The sequence below is a fragment of the Ovis canadensis genome, chromosome 8 (genome assembly GCF_042477335.2).
Source record: "Ovis canadensis isolate MfBH-ARS-UI-01 breed Bighorn chromosome 8, ARS-UI_OviCan_v2, whole genome shotgun sequence".
In the NCBI taxonomy this organism is placed as follows: Eukaryota; Metazoa; Chordata; class Mammalia; order Artiodactyla; family Bovidae; genus Ovis; species Ovis canadensis.
In genome coordinates, this window is record NC_091252.1 from 12,171,344 (window position 1) to 12,197,578 (window position 26,235).

Consider the following 26,235-nt stretch of genomic DNA (forward strand, 5'->3'; position numbering starts at 1 on the left):
CTCAAATGTCACAGGCATTGAGATGGTGGGAAAAGGATATATACAAACATTTTATTTCCATACAAGGAATATTGCATCTTCAAGACTAAAAATGGACCTCTGACAAGCTCACAGTTAGCATGATCTCAATAGGAACAGTGATTCATCAGGTTCTCAAGTGGTTTCCCAGGATCTATTTATGCACAGACTTGATCTTGGTTAGGATAAGGAATGGTCTACTCAATAGTCATTTTTCAAAACAAGTGAGAGTACGGATCCATATGGACCATGACTTACTTGAAGTGGCAGTTTCACACACAAATGTGATGAGGTTGTCCTCTATCTTCTCAAAAGATTCAAAGTCATCCACAATGAACACGTGCCGTTCGCTTGGTTTGCTAGCTATGTTGGCAAGTTCATTGTAGTCGACATCAGCCACACCAACTACAAAGACACTGAACCCTGCAGAGCAATGTTTATAGAATTACACAAACGTTTGTCCATCTTTTATTGTCTAAACAATTCAAAATAAGATCTCATCAGAAATGATGCCAAACTTTCTCAGCTTATGCATCAAGTTCTTTCAATTGACATAAAGTCTCCTTAATTTATACTTTTTTCCTATTTTTTGGCTTATAAAGTTCGGTTAATTGAATTTCCTAAAATAAAATCTTAACAATTAAAAGGTGAACATTTTAATAACAAAATGGTTTAATGTGGCACTCATTTTCTTCCACACATCCTAAAATACCCATTAATTCTGCAGATATCTTAGGCAACATTAGCATTTTAAGCCGATCTGACTCAGAAACCAATAGGCCCATTTTCAACTGAATTCCTGAAACTAATTTACTCAATAAACTCAGACTCAAGGTCAGCACTTTGACCACTTTCAAAATGAAATCTACAACTCCCGCTGGCAATAAACTTTCATTTATTTAGGCTAACACAAATAAACAAAGTTTTCACTCCAAAAGTTTAATTCGACAGCAGAAAAAATAGGCTATATAAAGAACTGGTTACATAATTAGCTAGAAACAAGATAACTTGAGGAGCAATCATTCATAACCCCAAAGCTAAATCAGCGAGGAGCCCAACACATGAAGAAATCTGTTCAAAGTGCCTAACCACAATGGAAATAACTTATAAAAACATCAGTGCAAAGAGTGATCTCTATTGTGAGAAGACAGTATGACTTAGTACTAATCATGACTCAGACTTTTAGCCAAAGACCCATACATGTGCAGATGACAAACTCCATATAATGAAGTACTTTACAATTTAGACCACCGTAAATCATGCATAGCATTCTTTCTAAAATATGTCCACCTTGGACCCTGCCTGAAGGAGTGAGGTTGTTAATGCAGGTATTGTAAAGATCTAGTTTCATCTCTAATCATCTGACATAACTAATTTGAAGGGCAGTGTAACATCCTTGCTACAGGCTTTCAGAATGTTTGATTGCCAGGATCTACACCAGTGACGTCTCCCCAGATGCCTCTCCGCTCCTTTGCAGTAAACCTTCCAGCAATCTGTTTGGGGCATGAGTCTACCAGGTCATGCTAAACCTATGTCTCTCCTTAGAGTGGGTTGAACCAGCATCAAGATTTACTTCTGCTACAGCAGGAAGCCTGGTGAGGATCATCCCATCACTGCTGTCTGTAGCATTCCAACCACTACGGGGGACAGACCATGAGGCACACATGTCTTAAACAAAGAATACACCATGTCGTTGCTGAGCAATTATCCAACTGTTCCATGATTAAATGTAAACTAACATTAGAAGGGTGTGGAGGAGAATAGACTCAAAGAGAAACAATAAAGTAAAATCCATAATTTTGGTCTTTTGCAAGCGTTTCTGGATGTTTGAAACTGTAAAATAAATGAGGGCAATCCCTGGGCATCAAATGTATGCCTGTGTTTACCTGACTGCTGGATGACCAAAGCCGCCTTCTTGACCTCATCCTGCGACCGACCATCCGTGACCACAACCAGCACCTTGGGGACATTCTTCCTCATGCCGCTCTCCCAGGTCAACACCTTCTCCTTGATAAAGGTCAGAGCCTTGCCTGTAGAATGTGGCATGGAATATGCTCGTGTTTTATCAGTGAAAACTATCCAAATGCCCTTAGTCACACCCAATGGATAAGAATTTGAATGTTAGAGTTATACTCAGCCCATCACTCCAAAGGCTTTGGAGAGTGAAAGTCTAAGTACATGTTGATGAACGGTACCTGTTCTTGTATTTCCTCCTCTGTACCGAATGTTCTGGAGGGCCCCCAGGGCCAGGGCCTTGTCGTTGTATGTGTTCAGCTTAAACTCAGACTTGACCTCGTCACTGTACTGCACAAATGAGACCTGAAGAGGAAGGTAGTTTGGTGGTGAGGGTAAATCCGCTCTTTTTATGTTTCAATTTTCAAATGACTCCTCTAGTTGTAGAATGGGAAAGAGAAGTGTATTAGACCTGATGAAATATTATAAACACTTTATAGCTAATATAACACTGACTACCATTGTCTCACTCAATTCTCGAATTTCTGATCTTCGTGAAAGTATCAGTAATTGATAACTGATACAGTACATGCACCGTATTTATTGTCCAGGATGTAAGAAGGGATGCGTGAAGCTAGAGAGCAGTGAGGTTCCAGGATTAAAAATGAGAACATACCATCTTGAGCTCAAATGTTGGCTAAGCAATTGTTTCTCATTTCTGCTGACTACGTCTATTCTTCATGGTAACATAAAAATGGCACATGTGTGACAATAATCATCACTCATCACAAACTCAGTGGCAGTGCGATTTAGTAGAAAGATTATAGGCTTTATACACAGGATCAATGGGATCAAAACTCTGCCGATTAATAGCTTTATGACATTGGGCAAATTCCCAACATTTCTGGGTCTTCGTTTCTTTATCAGCAAAATGGAAATAATTATACTTACTTTCTACAGTCATTTTAAGGAAGAAGAATCATATATACTAAGTAGCTGGCACATGGAAGCTAATAAAATATGGTAGCTTTTTTATTCTTATATTTTATCAGAAATATTAATTTCTAAAAGGATTTTTAAAATGGCTTAGTTGCTGACACATTAAATTAAGGACATAACTAGCCTGACATTTTACTCATCTTGGGTTGGAATAACATCCACAGGATTATTTGGGGATTTGAAATTTAATATATTCCATAAAACATTATTCCATAAAAGAAGACATGATTTGTTTGCAGAATTATTTGTGGTTTATGTCAAAAGCTCTTATTTTCATAACATCTCTAAGATGTCACAATGAAGAAGTACAAACAGCCAAAATAAAGAAGAAAACTCACCAAGAGAAATGTGGAAGGAAAGAACAAAATTCAAGAAAAAAAAATAAAACAATACAGTCTCTTGCCTTTAGGAGTCAATGATTTAGACAGAAGAGAAACACACAAATAATGACAATATAAAGTGGTATGGGCCACAGGAGCAATACAAACAGAACCCTTCAGGAGTCTGGAATGCCTAAAACTATCCAGGAAACTTCTCCAGTAAGGGTGGAATTGAAGTAGGTCTTCAAGGTTGCAGAATCTGAATTATAAGTAACAGAGCCACTGGCCCTGAGTGTCATGGCAGAGGGGACAACAGGGTTCTACACCCCACCAATCACTAATCATCCCTGGATCTTCTGAGATAACAGGGTAGGACAGTTACAATGCATTTAACTTCCAGAATACAAAGTGGTCTTTTGTGAAAATGGATCCTTGTCAGAAGTTTTAAGCAGCAAGTTAAAGTTAGAATTCCCTCAGATCTTCGACAAGAACATCATCTAGCCAAAAGAATACCTAGAGGAATACTTATTTTTTCTATTCATTTTATCATTTACACCCAAGCCCTTCCCAAAAGTATATGTGTAAAGAAAATAGAAAATAAAGTAAAAATGGAGTTCTTACTGAAAAGTCTTTGTACTTAAGACTTCTGGAGGAAATGGCAAGACATTACAGATGAATAACCTTTGAAATGACACCCACCTGAATTCCAGCAGGACTGATTTCATCAAAGCCTCCCACGGTATTGAAAATGAATTTTACAACTTTGTTAAAATTATCATCCCCAATACTCCAGGAAGCATCGGTCAGGAATACAATATCTGCTTTGGCCCCTTTGCACACTGGGGGAGAAAACACAAAAGAAGCCCAAAGTCTCATAAATTCTTTCATTCAAGTGAAGTTACAAAACTGAGAAATGTAGTCTAACACCCTCTACTCTTCTGTGGTTCCAGCAGCAACAGCATCACGTGGAAACTTGATAGGAATGGAGTCCTGGGCCCCACCCCAGACTTCTTGAATCAGAATCAGCGGTAACAAAGTGCCAGATAATTCGAGTGCACAGCAAAGTTTGAGAGGTGCTCTCAATCTCTGCTCTGGAATTACACCACCTGCTCACATTCACTCTGCAAACACATGCTCCCTCCATATAGAATTCTTCAAGAAGCTTCAAACAATAAATGTGGAGGAAATCAAATTAAAAACAATTATTCACAGAACTTGAGTCATCAGTGGGTTTGGAGATTCTATACATAATCATGCATGTAGATAAGGTGTCTTTTAAATTTTAAATTAAGCCACTAGAATTGTATGGAAGGAGGAAAGGGGAGGAATAAAATAAACATCTTTAAATCTTCAGACTTGAAGGCTTAAAAAAATTCCAAAAATAAGAATTTAACAGCATTTTAGTGACAAAAACTTAATGCACAGAATATTTAACACCAAGAATGAATCCTAAAGTAAATATGGACGTTGGATGATAATGATGTGCCAATATAGGTTCACAGGATGTAACTAACATCCCACTCTGGCAGCAGGGTGATGTTGAGAGTTGGGGGAGGTTTGGATGGGAGGAGGCAGGGCATGTCTGGGACCTACATGTACTTTCAGTTCAAATTTGATGTGAACCTAAAACTGCTCTAAAATTTAACTGCTCTAAAATAAAATGTAACGTCTATTAAGACCCTAGCGTGCATGTCTTAAAGCCAAAATTATTCACTGAATTCTTTTCAAAAGTTTAATTTAAAGAAACTCATTACTATTTTATCCTATAATATTACACTTTTAATTTTACTTCTTTAATAGACTTGATAAAATCATATCAAAAAGGCTAAGATAAAATCATAGCCTTCTAAGTCTTCCAAGATTAAAAAAAAAAAAAAAAAAACTTTAAAGTCTGAAATGCTTTCAGTTAAATGCTGGAAACAGAACGTAGGAAAAGAATAAACCAGTAGTTAATTTGTTATTCAGTCGCTTAGTCGTGTCCGATTCTGCAACCCCACGGACTGCAGCACGCCAGCTTTCCTGTCCCTCAGTACCTACTGGAGCTTGCTCAAACTCATGTCCGTGACTCATCCAACCATCTCAACCTCTATCACCTGAAACTTAATTTGATGAAATGCTGAGCATTGCCCCAAATTACAGAGACCAGTAGGAATACTCAGTATATGTCTTTTTACCAGTTCTCTGCAAGTGACAATTATGTCTCCCGCTTTGGTGAATGGAAGTTTTTCAGCTTTGTGTAATCCAGGGCCTCTCAAGTGAGAAGCCAGGAATTCCAAAGTCAAAGGCCACAGGAGTTACAGTGCAGATTTAGCCCCAAAGGTTCCCAGTGTTTGTTGATGCCAACAGGCAGAAGAAAGAAATGCCCACCATGTGACTATGGGTTATATAAGGCATCACTAGACGTTCGTCTTGAGGAAACAGAGTTTCACTGAAGAGCTGCAGTGGTTTGTGATTGATTTTAGTCACACTAAAACGTGTCTGGAGCAGGGGAAGAGCGAATGACTGGTAATTTCTGCCTTTGATCTAAGAACGCTTCGGCAGGAATAATAAATCAGAAATGTCCTATGTCAGCTGTAAATGAGGTACATAAGCAAGAAGGAGCTCAGCCCCCACCAGCTGAACGCATCGACTGATAGTATCACTTACCTTCCCGGGCTGGCGGAACTGTAGGAGGAGGGGGGGCTGTGGGTGGCTCTGTCGGGGCTTCTGTTGGTTTTAGGGCTAGTATTTAAAACAATAATTAGAAAACCACAACAAGTGCATATTTCATATCACAGAAAATAAATCTAAGAGCCATTTAAGCCCTCGACAACAAATTAAGTCTCCCTGGCACTGATGCTGGGAATTCTATTTCATCCAAATTTGGTACCATTGGCAGACACTCAGTATTGACTGCAGCAGGAACTGAAGCCCAGAATCAGAGGGAGAATGGGCAAAGGTCACTAACGCAACACATATTCACCCTCTCACGGTCTGCTAGAGCCAGCTCCCTCTTTGAGGTCTTTTTCCTTATTACACCAAGCCTAACAGGGGCAACACAGGGTTGCTGCAGATAAAGCCGACCCCAGACCCCACCTCAAGGACCTGCCATCACCTCACTCTTGCTGTTCGCAAGGAGAAGTGGTCACGCAGGAGTCACTTCAGCCTCCCACACCCAGAGCATCCTATTCTGAAGCCTTACGGAGACTCCCCAGATTACTCAAGCACTTACTAGTACGTTCTTTGACCGAGACACCTGGTCCCTCAAGGTTTGGTGTCTGCACAAAGACAGTGACTCCATAATCAGTTTCTGGTGACAGGTCAGTGAAGCAGTGACTGGTTTCTGATCCACGCACTGTGATTTCCTGTCCTCTGGTTCCTGGTTAGGACAATGCCAGCATTGTCAATAGTTATATTTAAAGGCATGTTGATGCATCTTTTTTTTTTCAGTAAGCAAAATAACATCTTTACTAAAGTTTAAAATGTGACTACTATGTGCTCCAGGTATTTTTTTTGCACACGTACCATCTGCAGGGCTTAGTTTTAGTCTGTAGGAAGTGGCTGCTCGGTGAGCCAACCATCTGACACAGAATGTATCCCACCCGACTTGGTAAGTTTTCAGATCCGTCACATTCAAATACACTAAAGAAAAAAAAAAAAGGCAGGAAGAAATAGACTTACTTCCTAAACAAAGACAAAAAGCAAACTTTTAATCCTAGCACATTTTTTAAACTTTCATTGTGGCTGAAAAATGTAATGCCTAAAGTCTTACATTGTTCACACTGTTTCCTTATTAAGAAATATACATGAAACAAACATGAGAATATGGTACAGTCAAAATGGATCTCCCTTTTTATCACTGATTTTCAAGAGAAGCAAATTCCACATCAGTTCCAGACCACCAGAATAAAGCAAATATTGGTTCAATAAACAAGTGACATGAATATTTTGACTTTCCAGAGCATACAAAAGTTATGTTTACACTATACCATAGTATATTAAGTGTGAAGTAGCTTTTTGTATGGAGAAGGCAATGGCCACCCACTCCAGTACTCTTGCCTGGAAAATCTCATGGAGGGAGGAGGCTGGTAGGCTGCAGTCTATGGGGTCACTGAGTTGGACACGACTGAGCGACTTCACTTTCACTTTTCACTTTCACGCATTGGAGAAGGAAATGGCAACGCACTCCAGTGTTCTTGCCTGGAGAATCCCAGGGACAGGGGAGCCTGGTGGGCTGCCGTCTATGGGGTTGTGCAGAGTCAGACACAACTGAAGCGACTCAGCAACAGCAGCAGCAGCTTTTTGTATAAATAAAGTAATGTTCAAACAAAAAAAAAAAGTAATGTTCATACCTTCACTAAAAATACTTGATTGCTAAAAATGTTAACCATCATCTGAGCCTTCAGCTAATTGTAATCTTTTTGCAATAGTAACACCAAAGACCACTGATCTCAGATCACCATAACAAACATAATAATAATGAAAAAGGTTGAAATATTTCAAGAACTACCAAATGTGACACAGAGACATGAAGTGAGCAAATGCTGATGGAAAAATGGCACCAGTAGACTTGCTCCATGCCAGGTTGCCACAAAACTTCAATTTATAGAAAATGCAGCATCTGCAAAGTGCAATAAAGCCAAGTGCAATAAAACGAGGTCTGTCTGTAGCCCCTCTCAACACAATGAATGTCCAAGATCTCATGAAAAATAACGAGAATTTTTTCTGAAATTCTATCTGCTAAGTTCTTTAATAGTCACTGAAGCATTTGATGATAACAAAATCTATCTGTGGGCTGAATCAGTAACCATGACATTTACATGAAAACTTTCAACTGTGCGTGTGTTTACTCAGTCACTCAGTCGTGACTTTGTGACCACATGGGCTATAGTCCACCAGGCTCCTCTGTCCATGGAATTTTCCAAGCAACGATACTGGAATGCATTGCCTTTTCCTACTCCAGGGGATCTTCCCAACCCAGGGACTGAACTGCGTCTCTTCCATCTCCTGCCTTGCCAGGTGAATTCTTTACCACTGAACCAACTGGGAAGTCCGCGTTTAACATCAAATGTCAGGAAAAACCACATAGTTCTCAACTCTGTGATCTTACATATTATTCATGGATGAAATGATAATTCCAAAATTTTTATCTTTCAAATTTTTAAATGTATTTTATATGAAATAAACATATCTCAACACACACTTTTTGTAATTTTGATTATATGGCCTAAGTATTTGTTTAGCTGGACACAAAAGTGTTACCTACTCAATGCTGAGGAAACATGCATATGTTAAGAAAGAAAATTAAAACAGACTGGCCTGATCATTTATACTACACTTTTTCTTACAACCACAGAAAGCTACGTGACTCACGTGTAGTGCCTTGGTCTGTCAGAGGAACACTGAGTCCAGAATCATACTGAGCATAGACATTCACGTCATAGGTGGTGCTGGGGTTGAGATTGTGTAATGTGTATGACGTCACTTCTCCAACAAAGACTTCCATGGGCTCATTGGAACCTTTTATTACAATCACAAAAAATACAGAGAAATATGTTATCCCTAGTCTCAATTTTTTCTTAAAATCAAATGACTTAAACGATAGTATGAACACTATTGATTTCATAGCCCTTATGCACTTGCTCCCTGTAATACATGCTACTTTATGTGGTGAATACAAAACTGTAGGCAGACACAATCCTTTTCTAGTTACTCTCAAAGTGTTGCACAATACCTAGCATGTGTGCTAATGAATGCAGCATGTGTGCAACTAATGTTCCTTTAAAGACTAAATCATCACACAGCCAACTACTCTAGACTCTCAAGCTTCTTCTCTGAAGTCTCATTTTGCCAGCGTAGTACTCTGTACACACTAGGTACTCAATTAACATTTTTCTGTTGTAGAGATGATTTTAAAACATCTGTCTTGCATCCCATTCCTCCACTTTGAAGTTCTCTCTTTGTTTCTTGCACAGCTCACATATCCTGACACTTGCCTTCTCTCCTTTTCCTTTTTCTGGTTCACACCCTTCCTGGGTACATGGAAGATACCTCAGCAAATTTAGCACAAAGAGTATATTTCTTCCATTTTACTAAACATATAGATAGAACATGGAAACAAAGATGGCAAATAATTTAATAGAGAGGACATCCATTTAGTTGAAAGTGTCAGTGGGAAGTTGAAAAGCAAGCCTGTTGTGAATAAACTAAAATGCACATGCCCCAAATGGAATAATACCTTGACAGAATGGGAAAAATACAGAAATACAGTTTATATTAATTAAGCACCCATTATTTCACAAGCATAATAACATATAGGTTGTCTGAACACAATTTCAATTTGTGGAATTTTATGAACCAGATCAGATATCTTAGTCATGCAAATTAATGGGAGTAACATCTAAACCCATAGTAACAATGATACTTTAAACCACTGGCTTAAATACTATTTCCAGAAATGTTACCTTTGGTAGGAGAGAACTTGATGTGATAACTGAACTACCAGGAGGATCTAATCATGGAGTATGCAATTAAAAACACCCTCATAAACAAATAACCCTCTAATGCATTTCTAAGATAGCAAAGGTATTTCCTTACCCACTGGCTTATACACAATTTTATATCCAAGAACAGGAGAGGGTGAAGGATCCCAGGACACCCTGAATCTGGTATACCATTCATCAGAGATGTGTATGTTCTGAGGAGGAAGTAATCCCACTGAAAACAAATATTGACACACATTACTGACCTTTTATTGACAAACAAGGACTAACAAACATTAAGCATAGAACTTAATGAGTATTGGCTATGAATATTGGCAATGCAGCCCCATGAGAGCATATTAATAATATCTCATAATGTTCTGATTCAAAAAACAATTAATAAGCACTGAAATGTTCAACAGAAAGCTTGGAAATTTTTCAAATTCAGATAGCAAATCAAACAGACTCAGGAAGTGGTGATTTCCAGAACCAGTATGTTATATGATGCAGAATCATAGAGACTAAAATATATCTCATACCAGTTTTTGAATGTTATAGATCAAAGATTGTTAGAGCAAAAAAAAAAAAAAAAAGGCAATTTTGAGACTGTCTAGCCCGACCATCTGGAGAAGGCAATGGCAACCCACTCCAGTACTCTTGCCTATAAAATCCCATGGACAGAGGAGCCTGGTAGGCTGCAGTCCATGGGGTCACAAAGAGTCGGAAACAACTGAGCGACTTCACTTTCACTTTTCACTTTCATGCACTGGAGAAGAAAATGGCAACCCACTCCAGTGTTCTTGCCTGGAGAATCCCAGGGATGGCGGAGTCTGGTGGGCTGCCATCTATGGGGTCACACAGAGTTGGACACGACTGAAGTGACTTAGCAGCAGCAGCAGCAGCCCAACCATCTTATCACAAAAATAAACTATGGTTCGTCCAAGATTACACAGCTAGCTACTGACTAAAACAAGGTTCTTTCCCAACACCGTTATAACCTCTACCAGCAAGACCTAGAGGAAATCCTCGGGCTTCCAGAGCTCAGGCTAACTCCATTCCCAGTAAGAGCAATGCTGTGAAATCGCATGATAGTCAGCCACTGAGTTATTATTCATAGCATTACACACATAAGAACTTCAACTTTAAAAACTGTTTTAATAACAGAAACCAGAAGTGGCTTTGGCCCTTCCTAGAAAACTCAAGATCTAGGAGAGATTTTTCATGTTCTGTGATTAAGCACAAAATTCTGAAATATGGCATTTCCTCCAGAAAAGTATCTAAATATATTCTGAAACCTCAGGGAGGGAGTGAAAATTGGGGAAATTGCTCAATTAAAATTATTTGAGCTGCTAAACGGAGTCTCTGTTGACTCAGTTCTGTAGATGAAAAGTGTCAAGCAATACAAATTCTTGGCCTCCAGAGACAGAGCTGAAACACTGGTCCTGCTTTTCTCTTGGGAGCCTTCAAATGTTTCCTCTCCCAAATCCTGTAATGCTGTCAAGATTGTTTAAGCAGAGAAAGAGTCTGGGCAATTAAGCATAGCAAGGACCCTGAAATCATGTTACTTAAGGGGATTTTTGCTGAATGAAGTGGAAAAAAAAAGTCTTAGCAATGTCGCCCAGTTAACAGAACCCAGCAGACTGATGACCAGCCTGCCTCCAAGCTCAGCCAGAGACTTTCAGCTTTGGCTACACACTAGAACTTCAGCAGGTCCAGGCCACATCTAGACTGACTACGTCAGTGTCTCTGTGCGTGGTACCAAGGCATAAGCCTTTCTAAGGATCCTCAGGTCATTCCAGCTACCGAACTGGAGAACTTGTGATCTAAATCATAAGAAACTGCCACCTGTGTGGGCTAGAAAAGACAACTGAACCCTGGTAATTCTTCATAAATGACTTAGGACCATAAAGAAAGCTGAGCGCTGAAGAAATCATGTTTTTGAACTCTGGTGTTGAAGAAGACTCTTGAGAGTCCCTTAGACTGCAAGGAGATCCAACCAGTCCATTCTGAAGGAGATCAGTCCTGAATATTCATTGGAAGGATGGATGCTGAAGCTGAAACTCCAATACTTTGGTCACCAGATGTGAAGAACTGACTCATTGGAAAAGACCCTGATGCTGGGAAAGATTGAGGGCGGGAGGAGAAGGGGACGACAGAGGATAAGATGGCTGGATGTCATCACTGACTCAATGGACATAAGTTTGAGTAAATTCTGGGAGTTAGTTGGTGATGGACAGGGAGGCCTGACGTGCTATAGTCCATGGGGTCGCAATAGTCGGACATGACTGAGCAACTGAACTGAACTGAACAATAGAAAAAAATGTTTTTAAAAAAATCTAACCTTGAAAAGGCAGAAGATGACTACTAATCATCTTGCTTTTTATGACAAATTCAATGGTGACACAGTATTTTTTGCTGACACTTAATTGATTAACAGCCACAGCATAACTGATAACACACAAACTAAAATATTCAGTGACTAGGCAGTGGCTTTCCAAAGGATAAAGCTGTCTCAGGCAAAGAAAAGTACGCAGGCTTGGGTCTCATTTTCCTTTTTCTAGTGGACCTTTAAAAAGCTAAAAACACATTCTGTTGTCATATCATTTTGACAAAATGCACTATATGATACAAACGTTGAGGCAGTATTAATATAGTATCTGAGATGCAGCTACTCAAAGAGTACCAAGTTTAAAGATTATAAAAGGCAGAAGGCATTTACCAGTTCTTCCATTTCCAGTCAAATGGGTACCATCTCCATCTTCATAAACAGGAATAACAGTAATTTTATATGGGGTATCAGGCTGCAGGGGCTGGAGAATTACGTTGTTTCTTCTGCCTGGGACAGTGGTCTGCAGGGGAAGTTAAATTGCGAAGTTATTACCAGCTAGAGGATTTTCAGATCAATATGTATTCCCATAAACAGCAATGTTTTCTTCCTGGTTCCTTCTTGTTGTATAGTGTTCACGGTGGGGCAAACTGTCTTCCCTGCCACCAAACAGCAAGGGGAATGGTTTTAGAGTCAGGTACATCTCAGCTCAAATATTACATCAGCCATGTCCCTGTCTTGCGGCTCAGCCTCCCGGAAGGAAGGAAGCCTTGAGAGTGAAAGGCAGCATCTCGCACACGCGTGACCAAGCATCGCTGTGCCCCTCTCCTTTCCCACTCATCTCTCTGTGTTGGTTTTATGGTGCTCCTTCCACACACGCGCACCCGGTGCCCACCATGGGCCAGGTGTGACGCCCGCCATGGGAGCGCCCCAGGAAGCAAAAGCAGACTCAGCTTCTGTCCTCAAGAGGATCAGCTTGGCTGATATTAACTAGGGGAAAAAGAGGAAATGGAAGATGCATTCAACTGCCCCCATGAAGAGGAAATGAACCAGACAGAACTCTCAGTCTCTCTTCCAACCCTATGCTCTGCTTCTACAAACAACAGGGATCACTTAAAACAGCATGGTGAATTCCAGCATGGTGTCCCCTAAATCCAAATGGTGAAGTGGGGGGAAATTACATTTTTAGTGTCTTCAGAAAAAGACAGGAAATTGCATGCTTGTCAGTGGCAAAGCTGAATAAACACTAAAGCATGAGCCTCTCTGCTTTAGCAAACTCAGTGTGGTAATACTGCTTATCTCATCTTGAGCAGAAACTTAAAAGACAGTTATGCGACTTTCTGATTAATAAAAGTAGGGGCTTGAATTCGAGTTTAATATTTCAAGTTCAAGTAGATAACAAATGTCACAACATGGGGACCATGAAGGAAGAACTATCAAAGACAATTCCTGATTTTCAGCCACTAAGCCGTGTCCAGCTCTTTGCTACCCCATGGACTGCAGCACGCCAGGCTTCCCTGTCCTTCACTATCTCCCGGAGTTTGCTCAAACTCACGTCCATTGAGTCAAAGAAGACACATGTGACAAAATGGCTACAAAGCACAGACTTCACTGCCTTACAATCAACATTCTGTGTCATATTCCGTGTCACATCAATTAACCATTAAACTTTAAGGAAAGTAGTGAGTTCGTCCCTCTGTAATAGATGGGTATACATACTAAAAACTAAGAAGAAGCTTGAAGAAACTTGAATCAGGTTCTAGAGTGACAAAATACGACACTCAAAAAGTTTAAGACTAGTATGAGAGTACTTATACTCAAAACCAAAGTGTACCCAAAAATGTTCAGTGCAGAGAAAAGACTGCTTGATTAGCCTGCTGGCTCAGGGAGAAAGAACCTGCCTGCCAGTGTAGGAGATGCGTTAGATCCCTTGATCAGGAAGATCCTCTGGAGAAGGAAATGGCAACCCGCTCCAGTATTCTTGCCTGGAGAATACCAAGGACAGAGGAGCCTGGTGGGCTACAGTCCATGTGGTCGCAAAGAGTCACACATGACTCAGCAACTAAACAACAACGATTGAAAGGAGATATTGTGAAGAAATTATATTCAAAGCAAGGTTAAGATTTAAAGAGTCACATTACCTGAATATTTGGGAAATTCATGATAGAATAAAAATATATGCATTTATATTAGATAAGACAATCTTTCAACCTGTCTTTAGAAAAGAAATGAGCCCAAAGACACTGACAGCCTGTGATGGGGGAGGCCATGCTGGGCACAGACAGCTGCTCCATGTCACATCGGAGAAAGTCACACAAAATGTGACCGTCTCAGGAGACAAGAGTGCAACTGTGATCACAGGACTTCCTAAAGAGGAAAGCTGTTCACATCGGAGAAAGTCACACAAAATGTGACCGTCTCACGAGAGACAAGAGTGCAACTGTGATCACAGGACTTCCTAAAGAGGAAAGCTGTTCACATCGGAGAAAGTCACACAAAATGTGACCGTCTCAGGAGACAAGAGTGCAACTGTGATCACAGGACTTCCTAAAGAGGAAAGCTGTTCACATCGGAGAAAGTCACACAAAATGTGACCGTCTCAGGAGACAAGAGTGCAACTGTGATCACAGGACTTCCTAAAGAGGAAAGCTGTTCACATCGGAGAAAGTCACACAAAATGTGACCGTCTCAGGAGACAAGAGTGCAACTGTGATCACAGGACTTCCTAAAGAGGAAAGCTGTTCACATCGGAGAAAGTCACACAAAATGTGACCGTCTCAGGAGACAAGAGTGCAACTGTGATCACAGGACTTCCTAAAGAGGAAAGCTGTTCACATCGGAGAAAGTCACACAAAATGTGACCGTCTCACGAGAGACAAGAGTGCAACTGTGATCACAGGACTTCCTAAAGAGGAAAGCTGTTCACATCGGAGAAAGTCACACAAAATGTGACCGTCTCAGGAGACAAGAGTGCAACTGTGATCACAGGACTTCCTAAAGAGGAAAGCTGTTCACATCGGAGAAAGTCACACAAAATGTGACCGTCTCACGAGAGACAAGAGTGCAACTGTGATCACAGGACTTCCTAAAGAGGAAAGCTGTTCACATCGGAGAAAGTCACACAAAATGTGACCGTCTCAGGAGACAAGAGTGCAACTGTGATCACAGGACTTCCTAAAGAGGAAAGCTGTTCACATCGGAGAAAGTCACACAAAATGTGACCGTCTCACGAGAGACAAGAGTGCAACTGTGATCACAGGACTTCCTAAAGAGGAAAGCTGATGCTCACCCTTCAACAGGTAAGAGACCACAAAACAAAATGCTCAGGTGAATGAGAATCAGACTCACATATTCATCAATCGGGTCACCAACAGTGGGAGAATAAATGATCCTGTATTGTTGAACCGGCCCATCAGCGTGATCCCAGGCTACCGAGAGGCTGTTGGTGGTCTCCCCAAAGACTCTGAGATTTCTTGGTCCACTTCGTGGTACTAAATAAATAAATGCAACAATTAGTTTCCAGTCTGTGATCACGATGAACGTCGGGTGTGGGGTGTGAAAGAAACGTCCCCAGGGCAGGTACCTCACCACTCTCTAGGTTGCTTACTCCCTTATGATGAAGTACACATCTATGGTTCTCATGTGAAACCAGAATAGCAAATGCTGTATTCAGAGCGATCCAGGCTTCACTTAGGCAGCCCCCAGCACCCCTCACTCCCCACCCGCGCCCGCCCCGGGCCTCCCACCCTGAGTCACAAGAGAACCCGGTGGAGAACGGATTTGCTCCTCACATGTGCGGCCCTGGGCAGGGCTGGGATTCCCTTCAGCATCCGAGTAGAGCGCGACGATGTTCACAGAATAGGGAGTGTCCGGAATCAGCCGGTCCAAGTGCACCGTGTGGGTATTTCCTGGCACCACAATCTGAAGGGGAGGACATGCCAGATTCTGTCTGATGACAACCGAAACGCTTACCAAGTCCTTCATTAGTCAGCATAATAACGCTTACAACAAAAGCAGAGCCCAACACAGCAGAAGCCAACTTCTGTGCTACCGCGTGAGATATGCCCAAGCCATAGCATTCAATGCAATTTAGCCTCAGAAATCTCCTCCCCAAAAAATGTTAGGAGCCCTTAGGGTTCATAGTGAACCCTTACTAACTTCAATTATCTCCTATTTATGTTTATTGTAAAAGATTCTCAAATTCAACAGCCAGGGCTCAAGACAGTTATCCAAAAGTGTCCTGAATGTTACGTACACAAAAGAGAAGGGACCACCCCGCCCCCACCACCACCACCACCACCACACACACACACACACACACACTGGCGGGGCAGAGGTTTTCTATTAAAATAGCAACTCCATGCAATGGGTAAGGACGAAGTTGTCTGAATATACTCCATACACACAGCCATTCTTACAGAACACAGCCATTGCTCATTTGTTTAATCTTTGTTCATCATCATTGTTTATTTTGTAAAGGCTTGTAAATTAAACTAGTTTATAAGTTTACTTTCCCATAGGTATTCTGATAATGCATGCGTGCTCAGTTATGTCCAACTCTTGGCTACCCCATGGACTGTAGCCCACCTAGAGCCTCTTCCCGTGGAATTTTCCAGGAAAGAATACTGGAGTGGATTTCTCTTTCCCACTCCAGAGGATTTTCCTGACCTGGGGATCAAACCCATGTCTCTGTGTCTCCTGCATTGGCAGGTGGATTCTTTACCAACTGCATCACCTGGGAAGCCCATATTCGAGGTCAAATTAGTAATTTCTGATCTCTACTAATCTACTTTTAAAAAAATAGCACAGTGCTATGAATTGAAGATAGATTGGGCAATCTGTTAAGAGCCAATGGAGGCAAATTTAACAAAGTATTTTCTGAACAAAGACATGCGTATGTTATAACAAAAGCCCATATTAACAAGGCCTAGCAATGATTTGCATTAACTACTGGGGCTTTTAGCTTATATAGCTAATTTTCATTTTTAAAATAAAATTAATTTTTGCCAACTAACCCTATAGGTAATACTTTAATTCATGAAAAGCCATCATTTAAGCATTACACGCAGGCTTGTCTATGGCTTGCGTTCTCACAGGCAACCAACCAGGGCACAAACATGAGACTAAGCTTATCAAGAAAGGAAGTTTCCAGGAGACCCAGTGCCACACCAACTGATTTATCGTCCGGGGCCAGCAGCTACTACAGCTGGAGAGGCAGTGAAATCTGCAGCATTCTTTTGCCAAGTTCCAAGGCGTAACTTACAGATTCGGAGGGTCTTGTACCATCCTGAGGTGAATACACAATGCGATACTGCTGAACTGGGCCAGGTGCCGAGTCCCAACGAACGTCCAGGCTGTTTGGCGTCGGATTGTACACTTGGACGTTTCTTGCCAGCCCTCTCACCACTGAGGAAAGAAAAGCCAACACACATTTCTTATGTTTGTTTATCTATGTTGAGTTTTTGTTATCACTTCTCCAGAACGTCCACTCTCCAATAGGATAAAATATTGTCCTCCTTAAACGTCTAACTATCCACAAACAAAAGCAGATTAAAAAGTTTCAAATCCAAGTGTAGTCCAAGTTAGCCAACTATGTCTTCGGTCTATATGGAAGCAAAGTTGTTGCCAATAAAAACAAGCAAGTAAAAGCAATAGTACTGGGTTGGCCATAAAACGGGCTTCCCAGGTAGCTCAGTGGCCAAGAATCACGTGGGTTCCATCCCTGGGTTGGGAAGAAGGTCCCCTGGAGAAGGAATGGCAAAACACTCCGGTATTCTTGCCTGGAAAATTCCATGCGCAGAGGAGCCTGGTGGGCTACAGTCCATGGGGTCACAAAGAACAGGACACGATCAAGCCACTGAGCACCATGGCCATAAAAGGACAGACAAGGAACAAGAAACTGAAAAGAAGCGTCAGTTTCCCAACACAGGTGCTGGAGAGAGAGATGATTTTACAGCTCTGCCTTCTAAGGGAAACCTGGCAACGTGGATGAAGCCGTCTAATTCCAAATAGCTATCTTCACCCATTCATTCCTTCTCATTCAGCAAATCGATACTGAATGTCTTCTGTGATTAAAATAAAAGGCAAAAGGAAGGAGAAAAGATACACTCAGTTCTCAGTTAACTGCTTCAACCAGGACTTAGAAAAACATTCAAATTAAATCCATGTATTAACCCCAAACTCTAGTTTAGCCAATATTATCATCTTTCCAGACCACTAATCTTTCTCCAAAAGAAGTCATCCGAACTTGCTCCCTTTCAGCCATCAGCAAGTGTATTTTTAAAGCCAAAGAAATATTTATAGGTATGCCCCAAAGCCTTTAAGCAATACTACAAAGAATTGTAAAACCACTATAAACTGGTTTCTCAAGATGTTAATGGCAAATGAAAGCACTCAGATTTTCAACGCCAAAAGGCACTTCATCAGCATACCAGAGAAATGTGCAATTAAGTAATGTGATGAACAGATTTCAAAAATTGACACTGTGAAAGCCAGTTACAAAATACTGCTCCACATAAATTTATAAAGCACAAAGCAAAGTTCATGAATTTTTGCCAGTGAAACAGAATACGGTCGATTATATATACATGTATAAATTCTAAAATTACCATTTCAGAAGAAGAATGCTATTATAACTTTTCTGTTTCATACACTAAAATAATAACAGTTGGTGGAATTTAGATGGTAAACTATGAGTAACTTTTATATTTTTATGCTATCGTGAATTTTCCAAATATTCTTCAATGTGCCTATATGGTCTTTACATTGAAAAGCAAAGTGTATCATGAAAGAGCTACATTTTCTGCCTTCTTACTTACGTGTCCTTCCAGTATCTGATGTGCGTCCTCCGTCACCTTCAGAATAAACAGGCACCACTGTAACAGTGTATTGGGTCTCTGGCTGTAGATTCCTAAGAATGGCATAATTGGTATTCCCAGGGATTGGTACCTAAAGATTTTAATAAAATGTAAAGTACTGATTTGAAAAACTTGCAAAAGAAATAATGCTTCGAATGATACAATACTCAAAATAATAAGTCAAGACCAAATCAAGAAGCAAGTTCTATAATACTGGGACAGAATGATGCGCCCCCAGATGAACTGTTTTAACTATTTGCAAAGACTTCTTACGCTCACCCTAGACTTTCTCCTAGAACTCCTTGGAATTATCACTTCCCTCAGCTCCAATCCTCTGTCCCCAAATCTCCCCAATCACCCAGGCACCCAGGCAGCAACCTACTACCTTCAGTCAAGTTCTACTAAATGAATATGTACTTCTTAGGCTCCAAGGTAAATTTTTAACTCTTTAGCCCTACTTTGCAATCATTTGGCTGCAGTTGAAACACATTCTTCCCTACAGGAAATAATTACCAGTTCCTCCGGGCCCCCTGCCGTGGGTACATAGAAGAGCTTGTACTGGCGAGGATTGCCCTCGGCATGGTCCCAGCGAACGTTCAAACTGCTGGTGGAAGGGTCGTACACTCTGAGGTTCCTCACGGTATTCAAAGGTTCTGAAATGCACAGAAAGCACATCATAGCACACACAAAACACAGGTTCACTGATGTCTCCCAGGAACCCTAGAACACAGCAGGTCCCCTGTAGTAGGCACGTCATAAATATTTGTCGAAGTAGGGAATAAATGAAACAGTGTCTGTGATCATCTAATGAATGTCTGTCTCATCTCTCCAGACATATTTTGGCTCCAAGGCAGTTTTTATTTGCTTTATCCTGGAGCATAATCCCAGGGATGGGGGAGCCTGGTGGGCTGCCGTCTATGGGCTCGCACAGAGTCGGACACGACTGAAGCGACTTAGCAGCAGCAGCAGCAGCGGCAGAGAATAATGCCAACTCAATGGACATGAGTTTGAGTAAACTCCCGGAGCTGGTGATGGACAGGGAGGCCTAGCGTGCTGCAGTCCATGGGGTCGCAAAGAGTCGGACACGACTGAGCGACTGAACTGAGAGAATAATTATAAATGTCTTTCTTCCGTGAACAGAGACAGAGAATTCCAAGGATATTAAAAACAACTGAGATCATTATCAACGTGCATTTTAAAAGATCAGCAAAGCTCTATGTCACCCCAGGGTTTCCAGAGAAAGATATGACTCCATTTCCACCAAGGTTATTTAAAAAGCCACAGAACTGGGTTTCTCTGGTGGCCCAGTGGCATACAATCTGCCTGTCAGTGGGGGAGACACGGGTTCGAGCACTGATCTGGGAAGATCCTACACGCCAGGGAGCAATTCAACACACACATCGCAACTGTTGAGCCTGTGCTCTAGACCCCAGAAGCAGCAACTACTGAAGCTCATGAGCCCCAGAGCCTGGTGCTTTGCAACGAGAGCAGCCACCTCAGTGAGAAGCCTGAGCACAGCAATAGAGAGCAGCCCCTCCTCACAGCAACTAGAGAAAAGCCCACACAGCGTCAAAGACCCAGAAAAGCCAAAGTAAATAAATGAGTTAGTTTTTTGTTTTTAAAGCCACAGGATTCTGGGTTCACTTACTGGTCTTGCCTCTTCCTGTCATGCGACCACCTTCGCCGTCCGGATACAGGGAGGACACGGTGATGGTGTAAGGAGTGTCAGGCTTCAGCTTCTGCAGCAGCACACTGTTCTGCCGTCCTCCTATTGTGGTCTTGAGCGAAACAAGGGTAAGTGTCAGCCTTGTCTCTCCGTCTCACTAACCTGCTAGAGAAAGCTCTTTCTACAGGGTAGTTATAGAGAGACCTTTGCCAAGATCTGGAAACATGTCCCACAGTGAAAGTTGGAAATATATCTTGGGTATAATTTTAAATGTGAAAGATGCACCTTCAATCATAAAAAGGATTTTAAGCCTTAAACCTGGTGACCTTAAGAAGATATTTCAACGTGCTAGCTGCCAGCACTGTGAAATTTCATCCAAAACATGTTTCACAGATCTCTTCCCCAAAAAAGGCATTAATCATAAGCAAGCTGCAAAGGAACTTTAAGATAGCAAAAAACTGCACTATAGTGGAGGTGCCACACCATTCAGTATTATTCTTAACCTTTTTTACAGATGTTTCTTATTTGCTTTAGAAACACATTAAAATGATTCAGCAAAAGATCTAAAGCTTTTGGTTTTCCCCCTCAAAAACTACCCCTCTAACAGCATGAGCTGTGTAAACTACGTGACGGGACCCTCTGCCAGGCCACACTCCAGGATTCCAGCCTTGCGGTATGAAGCTTTCTCAGCGTCCTCTGATTACAGAGTCATTGCTTAAGGCCATCTCGTTATCTTGTTGAAAGGAAATTTGTATGATTTGTTAACAGTCTACCGAATTCAGATACTTATGCCAGACTAATTAAAATCGCATGAAAATGGCATGCTGCCCACCATGAGTGCATATGCCAGGGCCGGTCCAGATGTTCCCCACTTAGCACCCATCCACTCAAGTGGTGTGAGTTTCACAGAAAACTTCAGTGAATCGCTGCACTCCTCCTCCACATGGGCAAACTCAACCACTGCTGCTGCTCAGTCGCTCAGTCGTGTCCGACTTTTGCAACCCGATGGACTGTATAGCCCGCCAGGTTCCTCTGTCCATGGGGATTCTCCAAGCAAGAATGCTGGAGTGGGTTCCCATGCCCTCCTCCAGGGGATCTGCCCAACCTGCAGATCAAACCCAGGTCTCCTGCACTGCAGGAGGATTCTTTACTGTCTGAGCCACGAGGGAAGCCCACAGTGGCTAATTTTAACAAATTCAGTATCTGAGATTATGAGAGCAAACTACCAACATATTTGATACTTAACAAATCTGAAAGCACCCACTTAGTAGAATTAGCCCCATGAGGAAACAGAAGAGTGTGCCTAATTCTTACATCCAATTCTTCAAAATACTGCTAGCATCAGTAAATCATTACTTTGATTATTTTATGAGCCAGCATTAAAAGGCAAATACCCCTAAGAATAACAGACTCTAAGGGACTGTCAGCTAATACTTTACAGACGATAAGCTGAGGACACTCCTGCTTGCAACAAACAGCTGAGGGATAGGAAAAGAGACTCGAGGCAGCAGTTTGATGGTCAGTCTCACCAAGAACAGAAATGCTAAGGACAAGTTTTATCTAAATCTGGCCCAGCTCAAATGAAAGTTCTGTTTCTGCCATTAAAATATCAGTCCATTAAATGTCTTATTTTATATAAAAGCCACTTGATGACACTTGGTATTTAGTTTATTATCATGAACTCGAAGACATTTTTAATCCAAATGTTATCACACTCCCTAAGGCAGGTTCTACGGAAACCTCAACAGAGCAGCTCACAAGCAGCACACGTTCAGCACAATCCACTCACTGTGTGGGTTCAGAGACCTTTAACCACTGCCAGCATCTACCTCTCCTAACACCTCTAAACTGGGAACAGGTATGGACCATATGGAGCTCCGAGTCAAATGATTAAAAGTTAATAACTCATCTCTCTCTAAGGCTTTGTGAGGAAAGAGTACAGTCCCGCAAAAGTCAACAAAATGCCAGACCTCACCAAAAGAAGTATTTGAAATAAATCAGAAAGCATCACTCTATCAAAATAAAAATCACACTGCTTCCTGACCCAGGGTAATGTGTGCAGTTTGGGCCACACCTTTTGTAAAACAAAGTTGGAGAAGGTTCAAAGTAAGCAAAGTGAATGGACAAGGGCTCTGTTAAATAAGGGAAGGCTGGGAAGATAAAGAAGATGAAGGCCAAGTTTACAGTCTTACTATCTTCCTCAGGAACCTCAATTCAGACCAATGCAAATGTGATAAATAGTATTATAAGTTAGGCTGAACAGGTACCCAGATCAAGAAACATCAGAACTAAGACATACATCATGACATGCAAAAAACAGAAAAATCAGAATAATGGAAGATTAGCAAACTCTCTTGACACTTGATCAAGTCAGAGATGTAAGAAATGAAAATACAAATAGACTCAAAAATCTAGATATCCTCATGGATAACCCAGCCCTAACAGTTTTTAAGAAAACACGAATACACTGAGGCACAAGCCTGATGCTATGAGGCTCCATTAGCGATGAAGCCGAATAATTCCAACTAATAGAATAAATTTCATAACTCTCAAAACAGTAAGTCTGACTTACTAAACACTGGGAGTGAGAGCTTGAGGAGAAAAAGAATGTAACCAGGTATCTTTTTTTCCAAACAGATTACCGTTTGTTCATTGCCTTCCCCTGTTGAAGGCTGGTAGGTGATTCTGTATTTCTGCACACGACCACTAGCAGGATCCCACTTAACAGTCAGGCTGTTGGATGTTGCGTTGTACACCTGAAGGTTTCGTGGGCCACTCTTTGGAGCTGAGAAAAGATTGTTGACAAAGAGAGTAAACAAACTGAAGAATGCTTCCCCCACAAATACGCACTGTCTCCAAGGAAATGAGCCGAGTTGTGTACCTCTAGACTCAGACCTAAATCTGACCCCATAACAAATGATGGTCATTGAGTCTCAAAGGATTCCTTAACAGATAGTAGCAAAGAGCAAAAGAGACCTATTTAAAAGAGGTCCCAATCAACACCTTACAATTCACTGTAAAAGCAGAAGGCCTATTTGCGATGGATTTTGTGGGACTTTTCATTCATTCATTTGTTCATTCTTTGGTCACTCATACAATCAGCAAATTAAGTTCTTACCTTGTGTTGTTAAGGGTATCAAACGCACTAAAAAAAAAAAGAAGAAGGTGGCAAAATATTACTAATTCAGCCAAAGCTCTATTCTGTTAATTAAAAAAAAAAAAAATGTCCTACTGAAGGTTAAACACCTACATGTACGCTCACTGCCAATCAGGTCATCGCTTTCTGACTCATCAGGATAAATGGCGGTAACAGAAACTTCATAGAGAGTGTTGGGATTCAGGTTTTCAAACACCAGCGAATTCTCGTCTCCATTTAGGATGGTCTTAAGGAAAGAGGAAAAAAAAAAAAAAACAAGCCGACACAAGATTAAGTCACCGTGTGCATCACACGCTCCACGGCAGTTGGTTGACATCATTTAGCCTGATGTTCTTCCTGCTTTGAGGCATGCCATGAGCTCAAATGTCACTAGTAGGAAACGATGCTTTTCGGGCAACAAAGGTCACATATTAAAAAAAAAAAAATTTTAACACTACCTCCATCTTATCTGCGCTTCCTGAAGGCGCCCAGGTGATTCTATAGAGAGACACATCAGAAGCTCCATGGTCCCAAGTCCCTCTGAAACTCTCTGGTGTTACTTCAGTAATCTGTAGGTTTGTTGGGGCTGGCACAGTGTCTGTCATGAGAGAAGGCAGGACTACGTTTTTGGATGTGATCTACAAACTCAATATAATAAAAGTGCCTTGAACGGACATGAGGAAACTGGCTGACAACATTAGAACCAAGTATCTTACAAATTCAGTTTATTTGAAAGTAAATATGGGAGAGAGCCCTGAGAACTGCAAGTATTTTATGGATATAACAGAATACTTAAGTCTATTAAAATGTTGTTGTTTTTTTAAGGTACCATTTAGTCATACTATTCTACCACAGTGGTTCTTCATTGTTTTGCCCTTCACACTTTTTGAGAATCTAAGGAAAACCCTGGACTCTTTTCCGCAGCAACACAGAAAGCAAACTTTAGCCTGTAGTATCAGAGAGAGCATGAACCTTCATGGTTCATGAAGATCGTTACTTACGATCTAAGTAACCTACAGATAAGCTTTTCCTACAGATTACTAAGCTGACACGCAACGTGAAGCTGACTGTATCAACTCTGTTCAGAGACAGGAATAGCCCTGCAGTGCCGACAATGGCTGAAATCCCAACTAAGGATTTTACTACTGACCAGGCACCCAAGCGACCTTGCAGTGCAAGCAAGTGGGAACGCCTGCCACCCGTTCTGAGCTTTCGTTGTCAATTATTCCTCTATCTCCTGGTAATCAAAGCCAACTGCACAAAAGCCAGAGCTATAAAAAAATTTATTTCTAATAATGACAATGAAAAGGCCCATTGAGATAAAAAGACTGTTCCCACTTTGACAAGCATGACTGCAGACCAAACCAACCATGAAGGATGCACTTTGGATGTGTCTAAAAGTTCCTAGGAAATCTTAAAGATGAAAAACAAGTATTAATTTAGTATGTTAAATGAGCTGCTTTCACTAGTCTTTCTTCCTGACCTGTCCTTCCCTTTACTATTCCTGTTATATTTATGCCAGTGTGCACCTATGGGCAAATGTTCATCTCCAGCCACTACCCTTTCCAGGTAAGAACTGATTCCAAGGAGGCAACTGAAGTTGCTAAGGAGGCTGTGATATTTGACAAGATGCGTTGATCATGTACAGACAGTGGGGCACTGTAGAAGTTTCTGATCCTCTGGTGATAGAGATGCTGGAAAAGTTTGGACCACAGCACTTATCCCACCACTAGCTTCCTGGGCGAGGCTGGGCAAGTTGTTTGAATTCTCTAGACCTGTGCTGTCCCCCATGGGAGCCAACAGTCACATGTAGCTATTTAGTACTTGAAATGCGGCATCTGAGTTGAGATGCACTGAAAGCGTAAATTAAGACACGTGTGTGTGTGTGTGTGTGTGTGTGTGTGTGTGTGTGTTCAGCTGCTCAGTCGTATCCTTCTCTTCGAAGTTCTATGGACTGTAGCCCATCAGACTTCTCTATCCAAGGGATTCTCCAAGCATGAATATTGGAGTGGGTTGCCAGTTCCTCCTCCAGGGGATTTTCCTGACCCAGGGATCAAACCCACGTCTCCTGCATCTCTAGCATTGCAGGCAGATTCTTTACCCCTGGGCCACTAGGGAAGCCCCAAATTAAGACACATCAGATTTTTTAAAAATTATCAAAAAAATGTGAAATATCCCACTAATAATTATTATACTGGTAAATTTTGAAATGCCAATATTTTGGATACACTGGGTTGAATGCAACACATTATTAAAGTTAATTTCATTTTTCTCCTTACCTTTTCTAATGTGGCTACTAGAAAATCTTGAATTACCTACGTGGCTCCCAATATATTATATTTCTTGGGAACTCTGCTGGCTCTAGACTTCAATTTCTTAAACACCATTTATCCAGAAAATGACGTGCTAAGCACTGAGCTAGAAACTGGAGGTTCAAAGTTGAGCAAAATACATGTCTCGGACTTCATTAGGAGGGAGCCAGAGGGAAGTGGTACAGAC

At 41.3% G+C, this 26,235-nt stretch overlaps 1 protein-coding gene across 5 annotated transcripts in view; it reads right to left on the reverse strand.

Moving 5' to 3' along the window:
• The window catches only part of COL12A1 (collagen type XII alpha 1 chain), a 122,030-nt gene that overhangs the window by 34,265 nt on the left and 61,530 nt on the right, over nt 1-26,235 (reverse strand). For all 5 annotated transcript variants that reach the window (XM_069598943.1, XM_069598941.1, XM_069598940.1 and 2 more), the window contains 20 exons: nt 24,195-24,334; nt 23,851-23,983; nt 23,719-23,745; nt 23,243-23,385; nt 20,583-20,712; nt 19,448-19,587; nt 18,896-19,025; nt 17,341-17,483; nt 15,869-15,998; nt 15,426-15,568; nt 12,471-12,600; nt 9,867-9,986; nt 8,643-8,789; nt 6,795-6,911; nt 6,502-6,648; nt 5,937-6,011; nt 3,990-4,129; nt 2,214-2,337; nt 1,905-2,048; nt 277-441 (listed from right to left, as the gene is read on the reverse strand). In XM_069598943.1, coding sequence (XP_069455044.1) covers nt 277-441; nt 1,905-2,048; nt 2,214-2,337; nt 3,990-4,129; nt 5,937-6,011; nt 6,502-6,648; nt 6,795-6,911; nt 8,643-8,789; nt 9,867-9,986; nt 12,471-12,600; nt 15,426-15,568; nt 15,869-15,998; nt 17,341-17,483; nt 18,896-19,025; nt 19,448-19,587; nt 20,583-20,712; nt 23,243-23,385; nt 23,719-23,745; nt 23,851-23,983; nt 24,195-24,334 — 2,568 coding nt within the window. The remainder of the gene's footprint in view (nt 1-276; nt 442-1,904; nt 2,049-2,213; nt 2,338-3,989; nt 4,130-5,936; nt 6,012-6,501; nt 6,649-6,794; nt 6,912-8,642; nt 8,790-9,866; nt 9,987-12,470; nt 12,601-15,425; nt 15,569-15,868; nt 15,999-17,340; nt 17,484-18,895; nt 19,026-19,447; nt 19,588-20,582; nt 20,713-23,242; nt 23,386-23,718; nt 23,746-23,850; nt 23,984-24,194; nt 24,335-26,235) is intronic.